Below are 17,875 nucleotides of genomic sequence, written 5' to 3' on the forward strand. Positions count from 1 at the left end.
ACCAACGAGGCAGCTAAAAGCAATGCCTTACATAGCCCAATGTTGGTGCCAGTTTGCCATGTCTCGCAGTGGTTGATAAGACCATGTGCATGCTGTGCCAGCACATTTCTACGGTAAGGTTGCAAGTGAGAATCAACACCAGAGGCAGAAGCTGCATTTTCTACCTTTGCTGTTCTTCTCTCCCCTCTCTTGTGTGTGTATTTGTCTTCTACAAAATGGGATCAGACTTTAACAGCAGCAGCTCCAGCACATCTCAACTAACTCTTTTCCTCAAAAGTTATTACTATCCTTAATACCAGCCAAAAAACTGTTAGGGGGAAGAAAAACTCTCCCCCCAGCTAAAGGGAAAGAGGACAAGGAGTGTTGTTAAACTAAAAGACTTACTCAATACTTTACTTTTCAAACACTTTAGCTCTTTTTCCTTCTTTTTTGTGTTTTTAAGAAAAGATTGAAGAATTTTTAATGTTTGTTTACTATAGAACTAAAATGAGGTCTCTGTGTACCAAACCCTGAACCTTGTTTACAACTGTTTAATGTTGTACAATGACAGGGTCATGTTAACACATTTGACTCTTTGGGCCCATTTATTCCATCAAAATTGATATAACAGAGGGAAACCAGATACTGAGGTAATGGGTGTGGTTTAAAACACAGGTAGACAAACACCCTAGTGCTCTGGGAGGAAATGTAGTTTCAAAGATATGTTTTGTTATTGTTTTGAGTTGCCAGTGAAGCCAAATTCTAAGGGCTCAATTCTGCACCCACTGAAGTCTAAGGCTCCCATTGACTCCAAAGATGTCATAGTATGATTTAACTCTGGGACTGTGTGCTCTTCTGAAGATTGGTTAGGGACTCAGTGTATTCATAACATACTTACAGTGTCATTACCAGAGAGACAAGGTGGGTGAGGAAATATCTTTTATTGGACCAATTTCTATTGGGGAGAGAGAGCTGGTATCATTACTGTTTTCTAATTGATGACTTTGAGATCCTCAAGAGACTAGGATTTGGAGCAGCTGCTTTTTCTCTATTTTTTTCATTTTTGTGTGGAAAACTATTGTATTTTCGGAAATGTTGGCTGGAACATATCAAATTGTGCATCAGAATAGAGTAGTATGAAAGTAGAGCTAAGAGTCTTCTGAGTCATTTTTCTTTTGGCAGGAATTACTGGTTTATGCTTTTATAATTATGCTAGGTAAAATTAATCCTGCCTTGAGTGCAGAGGACTAGATTAGAAGACCCCCCAAGGTCCCTTCCAGTCCTATGATTCTATGTCATACTACTAGATATACAGCTATCAGCGGCACTGACTTTTTAATCTGCCGGGGGATGCTTAATCCCCCGGTTCTGCCTCAGGGTCCGCCCTCACTCCATTCCTTCCCCATACTCCCCCCTCTCCTCCTACCTTTGCCCACCGCTTTCAACAACTAGCTCTTATGTAGAGCTTAGCCATCACTAGATCTCAAAGCACTTTACAAAGTATCTATTTATGAAGAATCTTCCAATCGGTACTTCAGGATCAGAGTCATAAAAACTAAATCTTCTTATTTATGATTTAATTTATAACTGAATAATAAACTCAGTTAATTTATAACTGAGCCTATCTCTTTCGAAAACTCACGTCACACTCCCCCACCAGGCACATGTGTGCCCCTGTCCCCCCACAGCTATCCTAAGAAGCAGTTAGGTAAATTAGATAGACTGTTCTGAAATAAAGGCAAAATCTGACTGTACAGTGGAGTAATCTTATTATCAAATCTTTTCTTTTACTACTTATTGAGATTTTTTAAATATACCTATTTTTTTCATTCCAGTGCCCAATTAACATTGAATAAGGTTACTGAACCCTTACAATGAGACTAATTAAGATCCAGTATAATCTGGAAAAGACTATAAAAGTATGGATTATACGTTAAGATAGCCTTAGTTTGGTCAGTAAAACTAGCCTTGGAGTCTCAAGGAAGTGATATAGATTTATTTTTTACCTGTCTAAATAACATTTGGTTTAACTGCAACTATAATTTCAATTTGGCTTTTAATATGTGTGTATGTATGTGTATATACATGCACGCACATATGTAGGAGGAAAGTGCTGACTAAATAGCTCAAGACAGGAAAAGACATTTAACTTCAGAGTTGAAGAGGGAACAAGCAGCATTCCCAGATCTAGAAACACCCAGAGTCACAGGAAGGCCTACTGACTCAATGCCTTAGAGCTGGTTGAAAAAAAATTGCCGCACTTATTTTCCCCCCACCAAAACAAACATCTTCCTGAGAAAATTTCTGCTTTCATCAAATTTTTTCAGTTTTTTTTTTTTATAAAAATGAACATTTTTTAGTGTTTAAAGCTGTTTGGTATTTAGTTTTTCATTGAAAACCTGAAAAAAAATTCTAAAAAAATTGATAAAAATGGGGAAAACACTTATTTTCTTTGAAATTTTCTACAGGAAATAAGACAGTTTTCCTGACCAGCTTTACCATGCATCAAAATGCCTCAGATGGGTCAGAACTGGCATAGAATGATCCCTCAGCTATTTCATAGATTCATAGATTCATAGATACTAAGGTCAGAAGGGACCATTCTGATCATCTAGTCCGACCTCCTGCACAGCGCAGGCCACAGAATCTCACCCACCCACTCCTATGAAAAACCTCACCCATGTCTGAGCTATTGAAGTCCTTAAATCATGGTTCAAAGACTTCAAGGAGCAGAGAAGCCTCCCTCAAGTCAACCATGCCCCATACTACAGAGGAAAGCGAAAAACCTCCAGGGCCTCTCCAATCTGCCCTGGAGGAAAATTCCTTCCCGACCCCAAATATGGCAATCAGCTAAACCCTGAGCATATGGGCAAGATTCACCAGCCAGATACCCAGGAAAGAATTTTCTATAGTAACTCAGATCCCATCCATCTAATATCCCATCTCAGGGGATTTGGCCTATTTACCCTGAATATTTAAAGATCATTTAAAGCATTTATTTTACAATGCTCACCCATTACACTAAAAGGCATAATAAACTGGGTGGAGATGTAGGGAGGAAAGAGAGATGATGAGATTTCTCCTCTAACTTCTTACTGTCCTGATGGTGTCCTCCCTAAATATAGATTTAAGACTCACTTGTGGTCTATTTCCCTGTCCCCACCAATTTCTTGCACCTCTTGGCTTGAAGCTTTTCTTTCACAGTGATGATTCTCTTCTCTTTCCTTTGTATTCAGTAATTTTGTTTGTGGATTGCTCTTGGTTGTTTTCAGGATAATGGGTCATTTTCTTGATGCTTACACTTACTTCATCACAGACATTTCAAAAAGTCATGTGTCTTGAAGGCCACATCATATGACTCCTGGTTATTTTTCCCTAGTAAGTCTATACTGTGTGCATGCCTGAAAAGCATCAATTCAATTTACAAAGGATGGGAATTGGGGTTCAAAAGGCTATCTCTGACTTAATTAGACACGTTTTCATGTTTCCTTAAATGTGGAAATCTGAGTTAATGATTTAGAAAATACATCTGCTGGGCATAATGTCACATTTTCTTCCTTTATCAAGATAATAAAAAAATCTTCACAAGGCAGATGAGAAGACACATGAGGCCAGCATGAGAAATCTATAGCTACTGGGTATTATTAATGAAGAAACTGAATCAGGCTGGTAAGAAATATTTTCTGAATAAATTAGAATTACATTATGATGTCTGGTATCACACTTTGAATTTGTTATAAATAAAAGCATGAAAATTAAAAAAACAACAACACTTTTTTTTGTAAAGTGATCTTCTGGGATGCTTGGCTTCCGGAGCCAACAGTACACAACTCACCCTGAAGATTATCAGCAAGAGGGAATACTGCAAACTCTACATCAAACATTGCACTAATACTCCTTGAATTCAATGCTAACTGTACTGCTAAAGAATCAAAACAAAAAAAAATAATAAAAAAATGTTCCAGAATGGCTGAAATTTTAATATTTAAAATTGTCTGAACAAGGGATGTTCCCAGACTAGATCTCCACTCAACCCTGGAAAGAAATCAAGAGAGAAGATGAGTTAACCTCTAAGAGTATTTGCAGAGGGGCTTTTTCAGGTCCAAGAGAAGGTGGAACATACCACAGAGCCGGCACTCTCACCTGCATCCCCTTTTACTGGTGGAAAGGACTCTGTGCTACAATTTCTCATGGAGATTGAACTGCATGGAATTTATAAGGTGGGGCTCCCTTGGACATGAATGGGCAGACCATTTCTCTGCAGCATTTTCTTCTCCCAAAGCAGATGATATGTGAGCAGTTATCTTCACTAGAATTCTTGAAGTGAATTCTGCTTCAAGCAGTACTAAATTAATGCATCTGCACTCCTGTCTGTGAAGAAGGCTGTGTGCAGTGATATGTTTCAAGGGAAGGGAGTGCAGAAAGGCCAACACTAAGCAGGATTGGTTTTCCCTGCTCAGACAGTGAGGATTCGTAGGGTTCACGCTATTCAATCTACTTATTGCTCTGCCAACCCCAATGCTCACCACTTGTTACCTCCACATGCTATCACCACCTACATGACTCTCACGCTCTCCTAGACACCCCTACAACCACTCTGACTTAGGCCTGGTCTACACTGGGGGGGAGGAATTGATCTAAGATACGCAACTTCAGCTATGAGAATAGCGTAGCTGAAGTCGACGCATCTTAGATCGACTTAGAATCACTTACTTTGCGTCCTCATGGTGCGGGATCGACTGCCGCCGCTCCCGTCAACTCTGCTTCCACCTCTCACCCTGGTGGAGTTTCGGAGTCGACGGCAGAGCGATCGAGGATCAATTTATTGCGTCTACACTAGACACGATAAATCGATCCCCGATAGATCAATCACTACCCACTGATCCTGTGGCTAGTGTAGATGTGGCCTTAGTCTCCAAGTCATCTTTTTTTAGACACACGCCAATTACATTCAAAATGAGCTCCAAAAAACACATTTCACTTGGTTTCCCAGTCAACCCCCATCTCTGCATACACTAGGCCTTTGCTCAACCACCTCCCACAACACACACACCAATCCTTCAGGGCATGGGCCTTCTCATATTATTCTCCGGCAAGTGTCTAGTGCAATAACAACTTGTAAACTGAGCAAAAGTTAAATGCCCATTGCAGAGGGAGATACATGTACAGTAACAACATGTCATTTTATAGTCACTTCTCTGACCATAACCACACTCCGAGCTGAGAAAACTGGACAACACTGTGTCATATCTAAGAGCATAAAAACAATCAAATGCCAGTCAGTTTGATTGTACTATGAAGAAATCCTGTAAACCTTTGTTAGTTGCTATAGCTTAAAGGCATCTTACCCACAAGCACAGAGGTAACTGCCATCATCACTTACATTTGGGTGTAACAGTCCGAGATCAGTGGTTTTTGTATGCTTGCTTTCTGTAAATGCATGAATCAGGAAAGAGACAATGGGCTAAATTCTGTATTTAGTTACACTGCTCTGAAACTGGAGGAATGCATCAGTGTTATTCCTGATTTATGCCAGTGTAACTGGGCACAGAATCTGGCCTGATCTCTTCAGCATCATCCCCATTGTAGAAGCTGTACTAGTGATGGTGTCCCAGTTCCTGCCAGAGAGTTCAGTTGAAGGACGAGTTTCCAGGTGGTGCAGAACAATTCTCTCACATCCCTTTTCTAATACCCCTTCTCTCTGTGGGAAGGAGTGACCAAAGTCTGGAAATTCCCTTCTTAGCATGGGGATTTACCATTGTGATGGCAACATTAGATGAATGGCTGAGCACAAAAGACCTTGGCTTCTCCAGAGAATAAAGCAGCCAGATTTTACACACAGAGAGCATAAAAACCAGTGAAACAAAAATACCCAATAACACAATTGAGATACACAGCAGATAACAGGTATAAAAACAAACAGTCTCTCTGTGGTTACTGACTTACTATTGGATTGTTTTTATGAAATAAAATGTGAGTTGAACAAGCAGCAATATTCTCTGTGTACACAGGTTAAGAGATACAAGTCCCACACAATGGGGCTGGTAATGCAGACCTTAACTTTATTTCTTTGATTCCCTGAAGAAAGTTGTCATCTTAAATAGCTTTAATTAGACTTTAAATTTTATTCACAGACTGAAATCATATCATGAAATTGTTTCAACTCTTTACAAAGGCTAAGTACTGCACAGTCTTTCTATTTAAGACAAATTAAACCATAAACCTTTGTTTCTGTGCGGCTTCTCTAAAAGATGTGCTGTTAAGTATTAAAAAAAAAAGAGTCTGAAGTAATAGGATAAAACTCTGTCATGCTTGTAAACAATTAATTTGAGATAATGTAATGATGAATAGAAAATGCTGATGAAGCTGTAATATCGGCTTAAATCAATGACTAATGTTTTGAACTATGTCAGGATGAAATGAACTAAAACAGCTATTGGATGCAAATCAAAAATGTTGTTTCTGAGAAAGTTTTCTTGTAACACGATAGATATTGGTAAGGAAACTACCATACTCAAATGGCGCCATGGTATAAATACCATGTAGTATTTAGACCTCATTGAAAAAAGAGCAGTATTCAGCAAAGACACTTCTAATAATAAATATTGATAAAATGAAGAAATTTCACTAGGGGACAGGAAAATATAATATATTGCAAAGTAGTTTAAGGAACAAAGGAAAGAGGAGAAGATGGATTGTTGGCATGGGAAGGTATATGGGTTGGGGCTGGGACGGGCTGATGGGACTGGAAGAGTACAGGAAAGAAATGAATGGAAAGGACAAGAGATATAGGAGTTTCCAGGGCAGAAGGCAATAGAGAGAGATAAAACTTTGGAGAGGAGAACAGAATATGAGAAGTGAATAGGAGCAGGATGACTGAACAGACAGAATGAGGAAAAGGACCATAGAAAGGAGAGAAGAGGAGACAGTGAAAAGACAACAAAGAACAGAAAAAGATGGAAAGATTTAGAGCTAGAAATGGGATCTAGGAGACAGTGGTGAGGGGAAGGTGAAGACAGGAATAAACAATAAGGAAGGGAGAGACAGAAAATTATCTCCAGGAAAGAAAAGCCAGGGCAGACAAGCAAGGAAAGAAGGCTGAGAAAAGTGGAGGTAGGGGGCCAAGGAAAAACAAAAAGAGTTACAGTCACTTTCAAATTTTCTAAATTGGTCAACAGAAAGACTCTAGGCAAGGAAGGGGTTGGAAGGGTAGAAAGAGAAAAAAGTGGAGATAAAACATTAAACAGAGTCTCACGGAGAGGCACAGATAATAACAGCACAATGCCACAAGCATGACAACAGTGCTTTTTGATGACAGTGTCATATTGACACAATATTGCAAAACAAGTATTGAAGTGCAATGTGAGGACATCGCACTGATAATTGTGTGGCTCTCTGAAACTCAATTTATTCATAAAGCAGTTCTCCAGCTCTTCCAGGGTGAATAAAGATATACAGTACAACACTATGATGTCTATCAAAGGAATTCCTGAATGGAAGTAAATATTAACGTTAATATCTGGATGACATACTGTAAATTCATAGTGTTCCTTTTACCTATGAACTAAAATACTGCTTCAGACAAAAATAATTTCAGTTCAATTTTTTTAAAGCAAAATAATTTGGTGGGAAAACAATTTTACTACCAGAATTTACATAAACCACATCCTTCACCTCTGTGCAAAAACCAAGCCCATGGACATTTTGCAAGGGCTCTCCAGAGGGACATGCAGGGATACACATGTTGGGGAAATGGATGGACTTGTCTCCTCTTGGTCTTTGAGTATCAGTAAAGCAACTGTGTCCTAGCACGGCCTCTCAGCTCTGGTAGCATCTGCAACTCCAACATATTTCTTCACTGAGTGGTTTTGGGTGGTAAGCAGATCCACAGTCCAGGTTGTTTACACCCTCAAAATTCCCCTCAGCTTTGCTGTTGAGACAGCCACTCAAATCTAGAGACAGCCATTCAGCCTGCCCTCTCTACACCCTGTTATCCCCATTATGCAGTGGTTCTTCTGTGTCTCAGGCACATTGCCTGCGGATGGGAAGGGACAGGAAATCACCCTAAACATTTGGTTTTGTTTTATGAACAGAACATAATACAACTGCAGTGTGACAGAGAGCATGAGTAACCAGACTGCAGTACACTGCTGTTGCCCTTAACTATTCAGTAAGTATTTAACAATATAAATTTGTCAGAATACCTTCTACAGCTAAAGATCATGACCTAAACAGTGAATGCCAATTTAGTGGTAATTGATGACCAAATATAAAATAAGTGTATTAGCAGTTTCTTGCCTTTTTCTTTATATGCACAGATTTACTCCAATGCACAATCTCATTTTAAAGGTGTTAAACTGCCCAAAAGACAAATAATCAAGCAGTTGTGATATGACAGATATTATTTACACTTGAATTTTTTCAATTACTAATATTATGCAAATCCAAACAAAGATCGCAGATTTTTAGTCTTAGATGCCTCCGAATAAGAACTGGAAGCCCTTTATGTACATGCATTTTAAAAAATATTTTATTTCCCACTATTTTTAAACCCGCTTTTGAAATCTAAAATGAATTTTCTATTTGTGCTAATTTTATCTGTTTATGTTTATTGTCTACACCAATCCATATGTCAGATCTCAACTCTGATATTCTGCTCTCTTCTAGTACTACACAGCTTCACCTTCTTCTCTCCTTGCATGTGTTTCTCCCGGACACATCCAAAAACAGCACAATATCATAGATGAGATTCAGCTTGCACACTGGAGCAGAATCCTGCCAAATGGTATTTTTCTTCAGACAGAAATTGAAATGATCATAAACCAACTTGGGTTTACCTCCTAACATGGCATTTAATGAAAAGAAATTAAAATGTCACAAATTCAAAACCATTATCTGTTTATACAATATGCAGTGCTGACCGTGGAAGTTAATGCCACAAAAAGTTGTTGAGTCCAAGAACTTAGAAAGATTCAAAAAAGGGACTGGATGTTTAAATGTATAATAAGAATACAACAGCTAATGCTAATACAACTTTTGGAAGAGATCTTTAACCCCATGATTCAGGGCTTAAGTCAATTTTTAATTTTTAGAGATGATGAAAGCAGATTATCCCACATCTGTCTACAACTGGGTTCTTAAATCTTCTACTGAAGCATCTAGTACTGGTCACTATCAGATACAGGATACTGGACTAGATGGATCTTGGATCCACTTCAGTCTGGCAATTTCTGTGTTCCTTGTTTGTGCAACAGCATCAATAACAAAGGTATCACAGTTGTCCAAATAGTGTTTGTTAAGACACTGGACTAGGATTCGGGAGATCTGAGTTTGATCCCTGGCTCTCCCCTTGTGATCTTGGGCACATAACTGAATCTCTTTGTACTTCAGTTCTTCACCGGAACGATAAACTTTGAGGTCCCCAAACATTTAAGTGATGGGGGTCACCATATCTAGATAGATTGTTAAGTACTACAGTTGCAAAAAACAAAACACATGTCTGACTGAAACATTCTAAGCACCTGATGTTATTACTTGGGAATGGAATGCTTTTTTGTAGCTGGATAGATTTCTCAATAGAGAATTTTAGAAAGAACACAGGGCTGGATCCAAAACCCATTGACGTTAATGGCTCATAGGTATTTAAAATAGTGAACAATGATTCTCATGAGGTTATAACAAATGCAACATAGTCCAGCTGCTAGGCCTGACCTATGTGGATAGTGTCACTCTAAAACATATTCCTGTAACAATATTAAAAGCATTCATTTCCATGGCAGCTGAAAACAAATGCAGCTGTCAAATGAAATACTGGGTAGCTTATGTATTTTCCTACAGGGAATGTTTATTTTTATTTATAGACTGAAAAACTGTGTAATGACGTATTGACGCTTGAAAAAGAAACACTTATTACACAATGTTAAGCCAGTATATTAAATTTAGCAAGTTAGATACATAAAATAACTCAGGTTTCAGAGTAGCAGCCGTGTTAGTCTGTATTCACAAAAAGAAAAGGAGTACTTGTGGCACCTTAGAGACTAACAAATTTATTTGAGTATAAGCTTTCGTGAGCTACAGCTCAATTCATCGGATGCATTCAGTGGAAAATACAGTGGGGAGATTTATATACATAGAGAACATGAAACAATGGGTGTTACCGTACATATTGTAACCAGAGTGATCACTTAAGGTGAGCTATTACCAACAGGAGAGCAGAGGGGAGGAGGGGGAACCTTTAGTAGTGATAATCAAGGTGAGCCATTTCCAGCTGTTGACAAGAACATCTGAGGAACAGTGGGGGGTGGAGGGGGGGAATAAACATGGGGAAATAGTTTTACTTTGTGTAATGACCCATCCACTCCCAGTCTCTATTCAAGTCTAAGTTAATTGTATCCAGTTTGCAAATTAATTCCAATTCAGCAGTCTCTCCTTGGAGTCTGTTTTTGAAGTTTTTTTGTTGAAGTATTGCCACTTTTAGGTCTATAATCGAGTGACCAGAGAGATTGAAGTGTTCTCCAACTGATTTTTTAATGTAATAATTCTTGACATCTGATTTGTGTCCATTTATCCTTTTACGTAGAGACTGTCCAGTTTGACCAACGTACATGGCAGAATGGCATTGCTGGCACGTGATGGCATATATCACATTGGTAGATGTGCAGGTGAATGAGCCTCTGACGGTGTGGCTGATGTGATTAGGTCCTATGATGGTGTCCCCTGAATAGATATGTGGACACAGTTGGCAATGGGCTTTGTTGCAAGGATAGGTTCCTGGGTTAGTGGTTCTGTTGTGTGGTGTGTGGTTGCTGGTGAGTATTTGCTTCAGGTTGGGGGGCTGTCTGTAAGCAAGGACTGGCCTGTCTCCCAAGATCTGTGAGAGTGATGGGTCGTCCTTCAGGATAGGTTGTAGATTCTTGATGATGCATTGGAGAGGTTTTAGTTGGGGGCTGAAGGTGATGGCTAGTGGCGTTCTGTTATTTTCTTGTTGGGCCTGTCCTGTAGTAGGTGACTTCCTGGTACTCTTCTGGCTCCGTCAATCTGTTTCTTCACTTCAGCAGATGGGTACTGTAGTTGTAAGAATGCTTGATAGAGATCTTGTAGGTGTTTGTCTCTGTCTGAGTGGAAATCTATCAACTTCATGAAACAACTCATACACATACAGACAGACGTCATCTTTCTTTCCAAATGCAAACAGATGGATCTCATACCAAAAGGAATGAAGGTAAAAAATCCATTACAATCTACATACCACACAGACTATGCTGACAGCTTGTGCCACATGATCTCAAAGAAACTGCGGAACCACCTGATCAACATCCTATACAGCAAATAGGATACTCTCATAAAAAACCAAACTTCCACACAAGCTTCCTCATGGCTGGACTTTACAAGAACTAGACAAGCCATTTACAACACACATTTTGCTTCTCTACAAAAGAAAAAGGACACTAAACTATTTAAACTACTACATGCCACAACAGTGGTTCCCTTAACCTACCCAGCAATATTGTTAATCTATCCAACTATACTCTTAGCCCAGCAGAAGAATCTGTCCTATCTCGGGGCCTCTCCTTCCGCCCTTCTACCCCTACGAACATGATACAGTTCTGTGGTGACCTAGAATCCTATTTTCGACGCCTCCGACTCAAGGAATATTCCAACACACCTCTGAACAACATACTAACCCACAGAGACCTTCCTACCAAGACTACAGATAGAAGGATTCTGGGTGGACTCCTCCTGTAGGTCGAAACAACAGACAGGACTTCTACATAGAGTGCTTCCGCCGACATGCATGGGCTGAAATTGTGCAAAAGCAGCATCACTTGTCCCATAACCTCAGCCGTGCAGAACACAATGCCATCCACAGCCTCAGAAACAACTCTGACAACAAAATCAAAAAGGCTGACAAAGGAGGTGCTGTCGTCATCATGAATAGGTCGGAATATGAACAAGAGGCTGCAAGGCAGCTCTCCAGCACCACTTTCTACAAGCCATTACCCTTTGATCCCACTGAGGGTTACCAAAAGAAACTACACCATTTGCTCAAGAAACTCCCTGAAAAAGCACAAGAACAAATCCGCACAGACACACCCCTGGAACCCCGACCTGGGATATTCAATCTGCTACCCAAGATCCATAAACCTGGAAATCCTGGACGCCCCATCATCTCAGGAATTGGCTCCCTGACAGCAGCATTGTCTGGCTATGTAGACTCCCTCCTCAGGTCCTACGCTACCAGCAATCCCAGCTTCAAGACACCACTGACTTCCTGAGGAAACTATAATCCATCGGTGATCTTCCTAAAAACACCATCCTGGCCACTATGGATGTAGAAGCCCTCTACATCAACATTCCACACAAAGATGGACTACAAGCTGTCAAGAACAGTATCCCCGATAATGTCACGGCTAACCTAGTGGCTGAACTTTGAGATTTTGTCCCCACCCATAACTATTTCACATTTGGGGATAATGTATACCTTCAAATCAGCAGCAGTACTATGGGTACCTGCATGGCCCCACAGTATGCCAACCTTTTTATGGCTGACTTAGAACAACGCTTCCTCAGCTCTCGTCCCCTAATGCTCCTACTCTACTTGTGCTACATTGATGACATCTTCATCATCTGGACCTATGGAAAAGAAGCCCTTGAGGATTCCACCAGGATTTCAACAATTTCCATCCCACCATCAACCTCAGCCTGGACCAGTCCACACAAGAAATCCACTTCCTGGACGCTACGGTGCTAATAAGCGTGGGTCACATTAACACCACCCTATACCGGAAACCTACTGACCGCTGTTCCTACCTACATGCCTCCAGCTTTCATCCAGACCACACCACACGATCCACTGTCTACAGCCAAGCTCTACGATATAACCACATTTGCTCTAATCCCTCAGACAGAGACAAACACCTACAAGATCTCTATCATGCATTCCTACAACTACAATACCCACCTGCTGAAGTGAAGAAACAGATTGACAGAGCCAGAAGAGTACCCAGAAGTCACCTACCACAGGACAGGCCCAACAAAGAAAATAACAGAACGCCACTAGCCATCACCTCAGCCCCCAACTGAAACCTCTCCAATGCATCATCAAGGATCTACAACCTATCCTGAAGGACGACCCATCACTCTCACTGATCTTGGGAGACAGGCCAGTCCTTGCTTACAAACAGCCCCCCGACCTGAAGCAAATACTCACCAGCAACCACACACCACACACCAGAATCACTAGCCCAGGAACCTATCCTTGCAACAAAGCCCATTGCCAACCGTGTCCACATATCTATTCAGGGGACACCATCATACGGCCTAATCACATCAGCCACACCATCAGAGACTCGTTCACCTGCACATCTACCAATGTGATCTATGCCATCATGTGCCAGCAATGCCCCTCTGCCATGTACATTGGTCAAACTGGACAGTCTCTATGTTAAAGAATAAATGGACACAAATCAGATGTCAAGAATTATTACATTAAAAAACCAGTTGGAGAACACTTCAATCTCTCTGGTCACTTGATTACACACCTAAAAGTGGCAATACTTCAACAAAAAAATTTCAAAAACAGACTTCAACGAGAGTCTGCTGAATTGGAATTAATTTGCAAACTGGATACAATTAATTTAGGCTTGAATAGAGACTGGGAGTGGATGGGTCATTACACAAAGTAAAACTATTTCCCCATGTTTATTCCCCCCTCCACCCCCCACTGTTCCTCAGATGTTCTTGTCAACTGCTGGAAATGGCCCACCTTGATTATCACTACAAAAGGTTCCTCCCCTCCTCCCCACTCTCCTGCTGGTAATAGCTCACCTTAAGTGATCACTCTGGTTACAGTGTGTATGGTAACATCCATTGTTTCATGTTCTCTGTGTATATAAATTTCCCCACTGTATTTGCCACTGAATGCATCCTATGAAGTGAGCTGTAGCTCACGAAAGCTTATGCTCAAATAAATTTGCTAGTCTCTAAGGTGCCACGAGCACTCCTTTTCTTTTTATAAAAAAACTCAGACATATATCCATAGAAAATCTCTTCAGAAATGAGGAGTTAAATAGTTAACTTATTGCTTATTTCAAGTCACATTATTTTAACACAAGCAAACAGTTCACTCTTGATTTATGTTGCTTTGGTTGTCGTAAATTGAGTCCTGAAAAGTTTATAAAGGTAGGTAAATCACCAGGTGGAGTCAAAAAGCTATTTGTATGTGTAAGTCTATCACTGATATTTCATATGGCTATAATTATGTTTTATGGACTTAGGATCAATAGCATTTTTAAAGAGTTAGTCACTTAACCTCCTCAGGTTATTTATGCCATTTAAAAAGGAAATCAAACAGTTAGTGTTTATGTTTTCTCAATCTCATTAAGTATTTCTTTACCAGGTAGAATCCTTTTCTGCAAATACTACACTTGAAAAAGCATTATTTCAAACTTTTTTTTTATTCTCATAATTTTTATTTTAAAAAGTTAGTCTAGTAGGCAATTGGATTAACCTTGTTTAACTGAGTGTTATTTCTGTTTGTTTTTTTTCCTTTTTCCCATTCTGATCACAACTTCAAAACATGTTAATTTCCAGGGTCACTTGTTAAGGGGAATCTGGAAGGTCTTTTCAAACCCAGCCACCTCTTAATTCATTTATGAGTCAACAAATGGATTCATTTGAAATTAAATGTTCTTCTCTTTTGTCAGTTACTCAACTCTCTTCCCAGCCTGCACCCAGTGAAAAATCATCTTCCTTGCTTTAAAACTAGTTACTTGTGACTTTACCATTTTCTCCAAAGTACATTTAAACAATTCAGAAGAGCATCACTGCACAGTGGTTTGGGGTTTTTTTTGTTTTGTTTTGTTTTTTTTACTATTTACCTATCCTTATTTTATGGAGGAGTTGTTGTTTTGTGTGCTGAATTACAACAAAGCAACAATATGAGAATCTAACCAACAGCAGAGACAACTCTAATTTTTAGTAAACTCTTTGGTGTTCAGCTAGATATTTGTATAAAGTAATGTGAGGAAATGTAACTGACACCACCGAAAAATTTAATCAATACCAGTAAAATGAACTCCATAGGTGGAACAAATGTAAGATGATTATTATATGCAAATTTTTCAAGGCAATCATTTAAATTTTCTAATATACTTGAGAAACTGTCTCTGTGTTATCAAAGCGTACAATATGCAGCTGCAATAAATTAGGCAAAGAGGTAAAGCTCAACCAGTGGAATTGTGTTTTCCTTCACCGAGCATTTACTTGGCTGTGCATAGCATACTAGAGAATTGATTACATCTATAAATACCATCACTGCTATATTCCATGTCTGCCGGTTGGGAGTAGCCAAAGATAAGGTGTTCACAATGTAGATTAAAACACTGCACAATTTAACATATAGAACATTAAAAATGAAATAAGTATGTCTTTTCATACAGGATACAAGGACTGAAAGTCCTCTTTAATTTTAAAGCCAATTCAATATACAAGATCTATCAAAGCTTAATAAAGGCAATTTTTGTTTTCATTTAAAGTGTCTCACTTAAATATGTAATCAATTATATTACTGACATCCCTAATACATGGTGGCCAGCTGTGTAGAATAATCTGAAAATCTGCCTTAATTCCAAGTAACAGCTTGGGTAGGTAGTGAGAGGTAGCCAGTGAAAAAATCCTCTGATGGATAATCAGTGACTCCTGTTGTTTTAGCACTTGGGAAACTAGACAAACCCTATAGAGCCAATCATCTTGGATAGCCTAATTCACTCACAACAGGGAAGCACACTACATGATCAGATCTTTGCAAAATGGTCGGTCAAAGACAGATACAACTAAAACCTTGTCATTTATACTACCATGCCCATCTACGGGCAATGGCATTTTGAGTTTCCAGTAACACAAATACCTGAAATTCAGTTATTGCCTGTCAATGTCTTCCAAGAAAAAATTGTTTAGTTTACAAGTAAAAAGTTGGATTTTCTAACTGCCAGTTCTGCATACTCATTCTGGGACGAGAAAGCTAAGCTCTGTTCTTTCTGGCTCGTGTGTTATCAGTATCACTAAAGATTTGGCAAATGAAAACGAATTATCCATTATGCTGATAATGTGAGAGCCAGACAAGAAACCATCTCACACTCCCTAATAGTTGTGCTGTTAGGAGTAAAAAAGTAGCAACAATTTTTGTCAAAAAGGTAAGTAGATAAGACTTGGCATACACACAAGGAGCAGATGTGTTGAATAAAAAGTCTTCCTCTTGCTATATATGACCTTGTCTAGTTTTTAATGCTTCATGTTATTGAATTACTGCAAATGAACACTGAAATAGAATGATTATTACATGAATTTAAAGCCATTAATTTAATTGACAAGAAGTGGTAAAATTGTTACATTAGCATTTAAAATTTAATGAGTTTAATTTGTTAAAGAGCTCCTTACCTTCTATGGCTGAAAGTAGAACACGAGAATGGTCATATGCAATTACATTTGCATATCTATTCTTTGGTTTGTTTACTTCCAGATTAGAATGCTCCCATGTAAACTGCTGGCCAGGGTCAATTGACTTTAAAAAAAATGAAAAAATATTAGCTTAAAAGCACAAGATAACATGAATAGTAAAGACTGAAAACAGACCTCCCAGTTTTACTTTTGCTTTATAAAAAGTCCACACAACCAGAGATTATTCATATAGCACTGCATGACACAAAGCATTTAGCCACAGCCTAAAAAACTACTGCACTCCATAATACTGACACCTATTGACAGTTACATTTAGGAATCTTCCTTATATAGCCTCTCATTTGTTCTTATACGAAAGAGAAAAACAGGAGAAGCTCTCTTTCTACATGGAAGGAGGGACAGAGAGTATGAAATAATATGGACACACAAAAATGGAAATCTAATACTCACCTAGGGATAGCTAATCATGCTTTCTGAGATTTTAGCCATGTTTTGAATTGTAAACTATAGAAATACCTTTTATTCATTAGTTTTCAAATCACATACAGATTAAAAAAAGATTCTGATAGGTTTAGGATCCACCTGTGTTTTGCAAACATTTTTGCACATTTACTAGATTATGCTCTAGAAAGAAATGGATTTAAAATTATTACTTATATCATGGTAGCACCCAGAGGCACCAGCTGAGACTGGGGACCCCTTTGTGTTACGTCCTATATAATACACATATTGGGGGCCGTTGGAGAATATTGTAGTAGAAACAGATTCTTATTCTCAAAATATTTTATAATCTTATAGATAGTTATACACAGGACCATCCCTAGCTATTCTGAGGCCCCTATGCAGCTCCCCTGTGGGGGTGTGTGTGGGACCCCAGGCCTATGCAGAGGGGGTTAGGGCTAGCTTGGGGGGCAGGGAGGAACCGCCCCCCAGCACTCACCAGTGCGTGGCTGGGGCTGGGTCGCTGTACTTCCCACCACCGGTGAGTGCAGGCCCAGCTCTGCTGCAGTCCTATGGGAGTGGGGGGTGGGTCTGGGGTGGAGCGGGGCAGGGGCTTTGGGAAAGGGGTGGAGTGGGGATGGGACTGGGTTGAAGCAGGGGCGGGGCTGTGGGGCAGGGGCTGGAGCAGCATGTTCCTGGTGCCCTATACAGCTGCATACTTTGCATATGGGTAGGGACAGCCCTGAAGATAAGAAAAGTGTCGAACTGATTCTCATTGTCAGCCTATTTTAACTAGAACAATTGTGGAAAGGTAAGTTGGGAACACTGGAGTAAGTCGATAAATCTTCCTTCGTTATATAGGTATTCATATATCTACATTCTAAATATTTGGCATCTCTCACTGTAGTTAATGAGAGAAATATTGTTCACCTCTGTATATTTTATTGTCAAAAAGGTGAAGTTCAGCTAGACTGTAAAATACAAAGCTGCATGGAAA

General features: G+C 39.5%; 1 protein-coding gene across 50 annotated transcripts in view; it reads right to left on the reverse strand.

The window, feature by feature from the left end:
• Window positions 1–17,875, reverse strand: part of PTPRD (protein tyrosine phosphatase receptor type D) — a 1,712,576-nt gene that overhangs the window by 78,592 nt on the left and 1,616,109 nt on the right. For all 50 annotated transcript variants that reach the window (XM_043515489.1, XM_043515496.1, XM_043515490.1 and 47 more), the window contains one exon: window positions 16,417–16,540. In XM_043515489.1, the coding sequence (XP_043371424.1) occupies window positions 16,417–16,540 (124 nt within the window). The remainder of the gene's footprint in view (window positions 1–16,416; window positions 16,541–17,875) is intronic.

Source organism: Dermochelys coriacea, chromosome 5 (assembly GCF_009764565.3).
Source record: "Dermochelys coriacea isolate rDerCor1 chromosome 5, rDerCor1.pri.v4, whole genome shotgun sequence".
NCBI classification, from domain to species: domain Eukaryota; kingdom Metazoa; phylum Chordata; order Testudines; family Dermochelyidae; genus Dermochelys; species Dermochelys coriacea.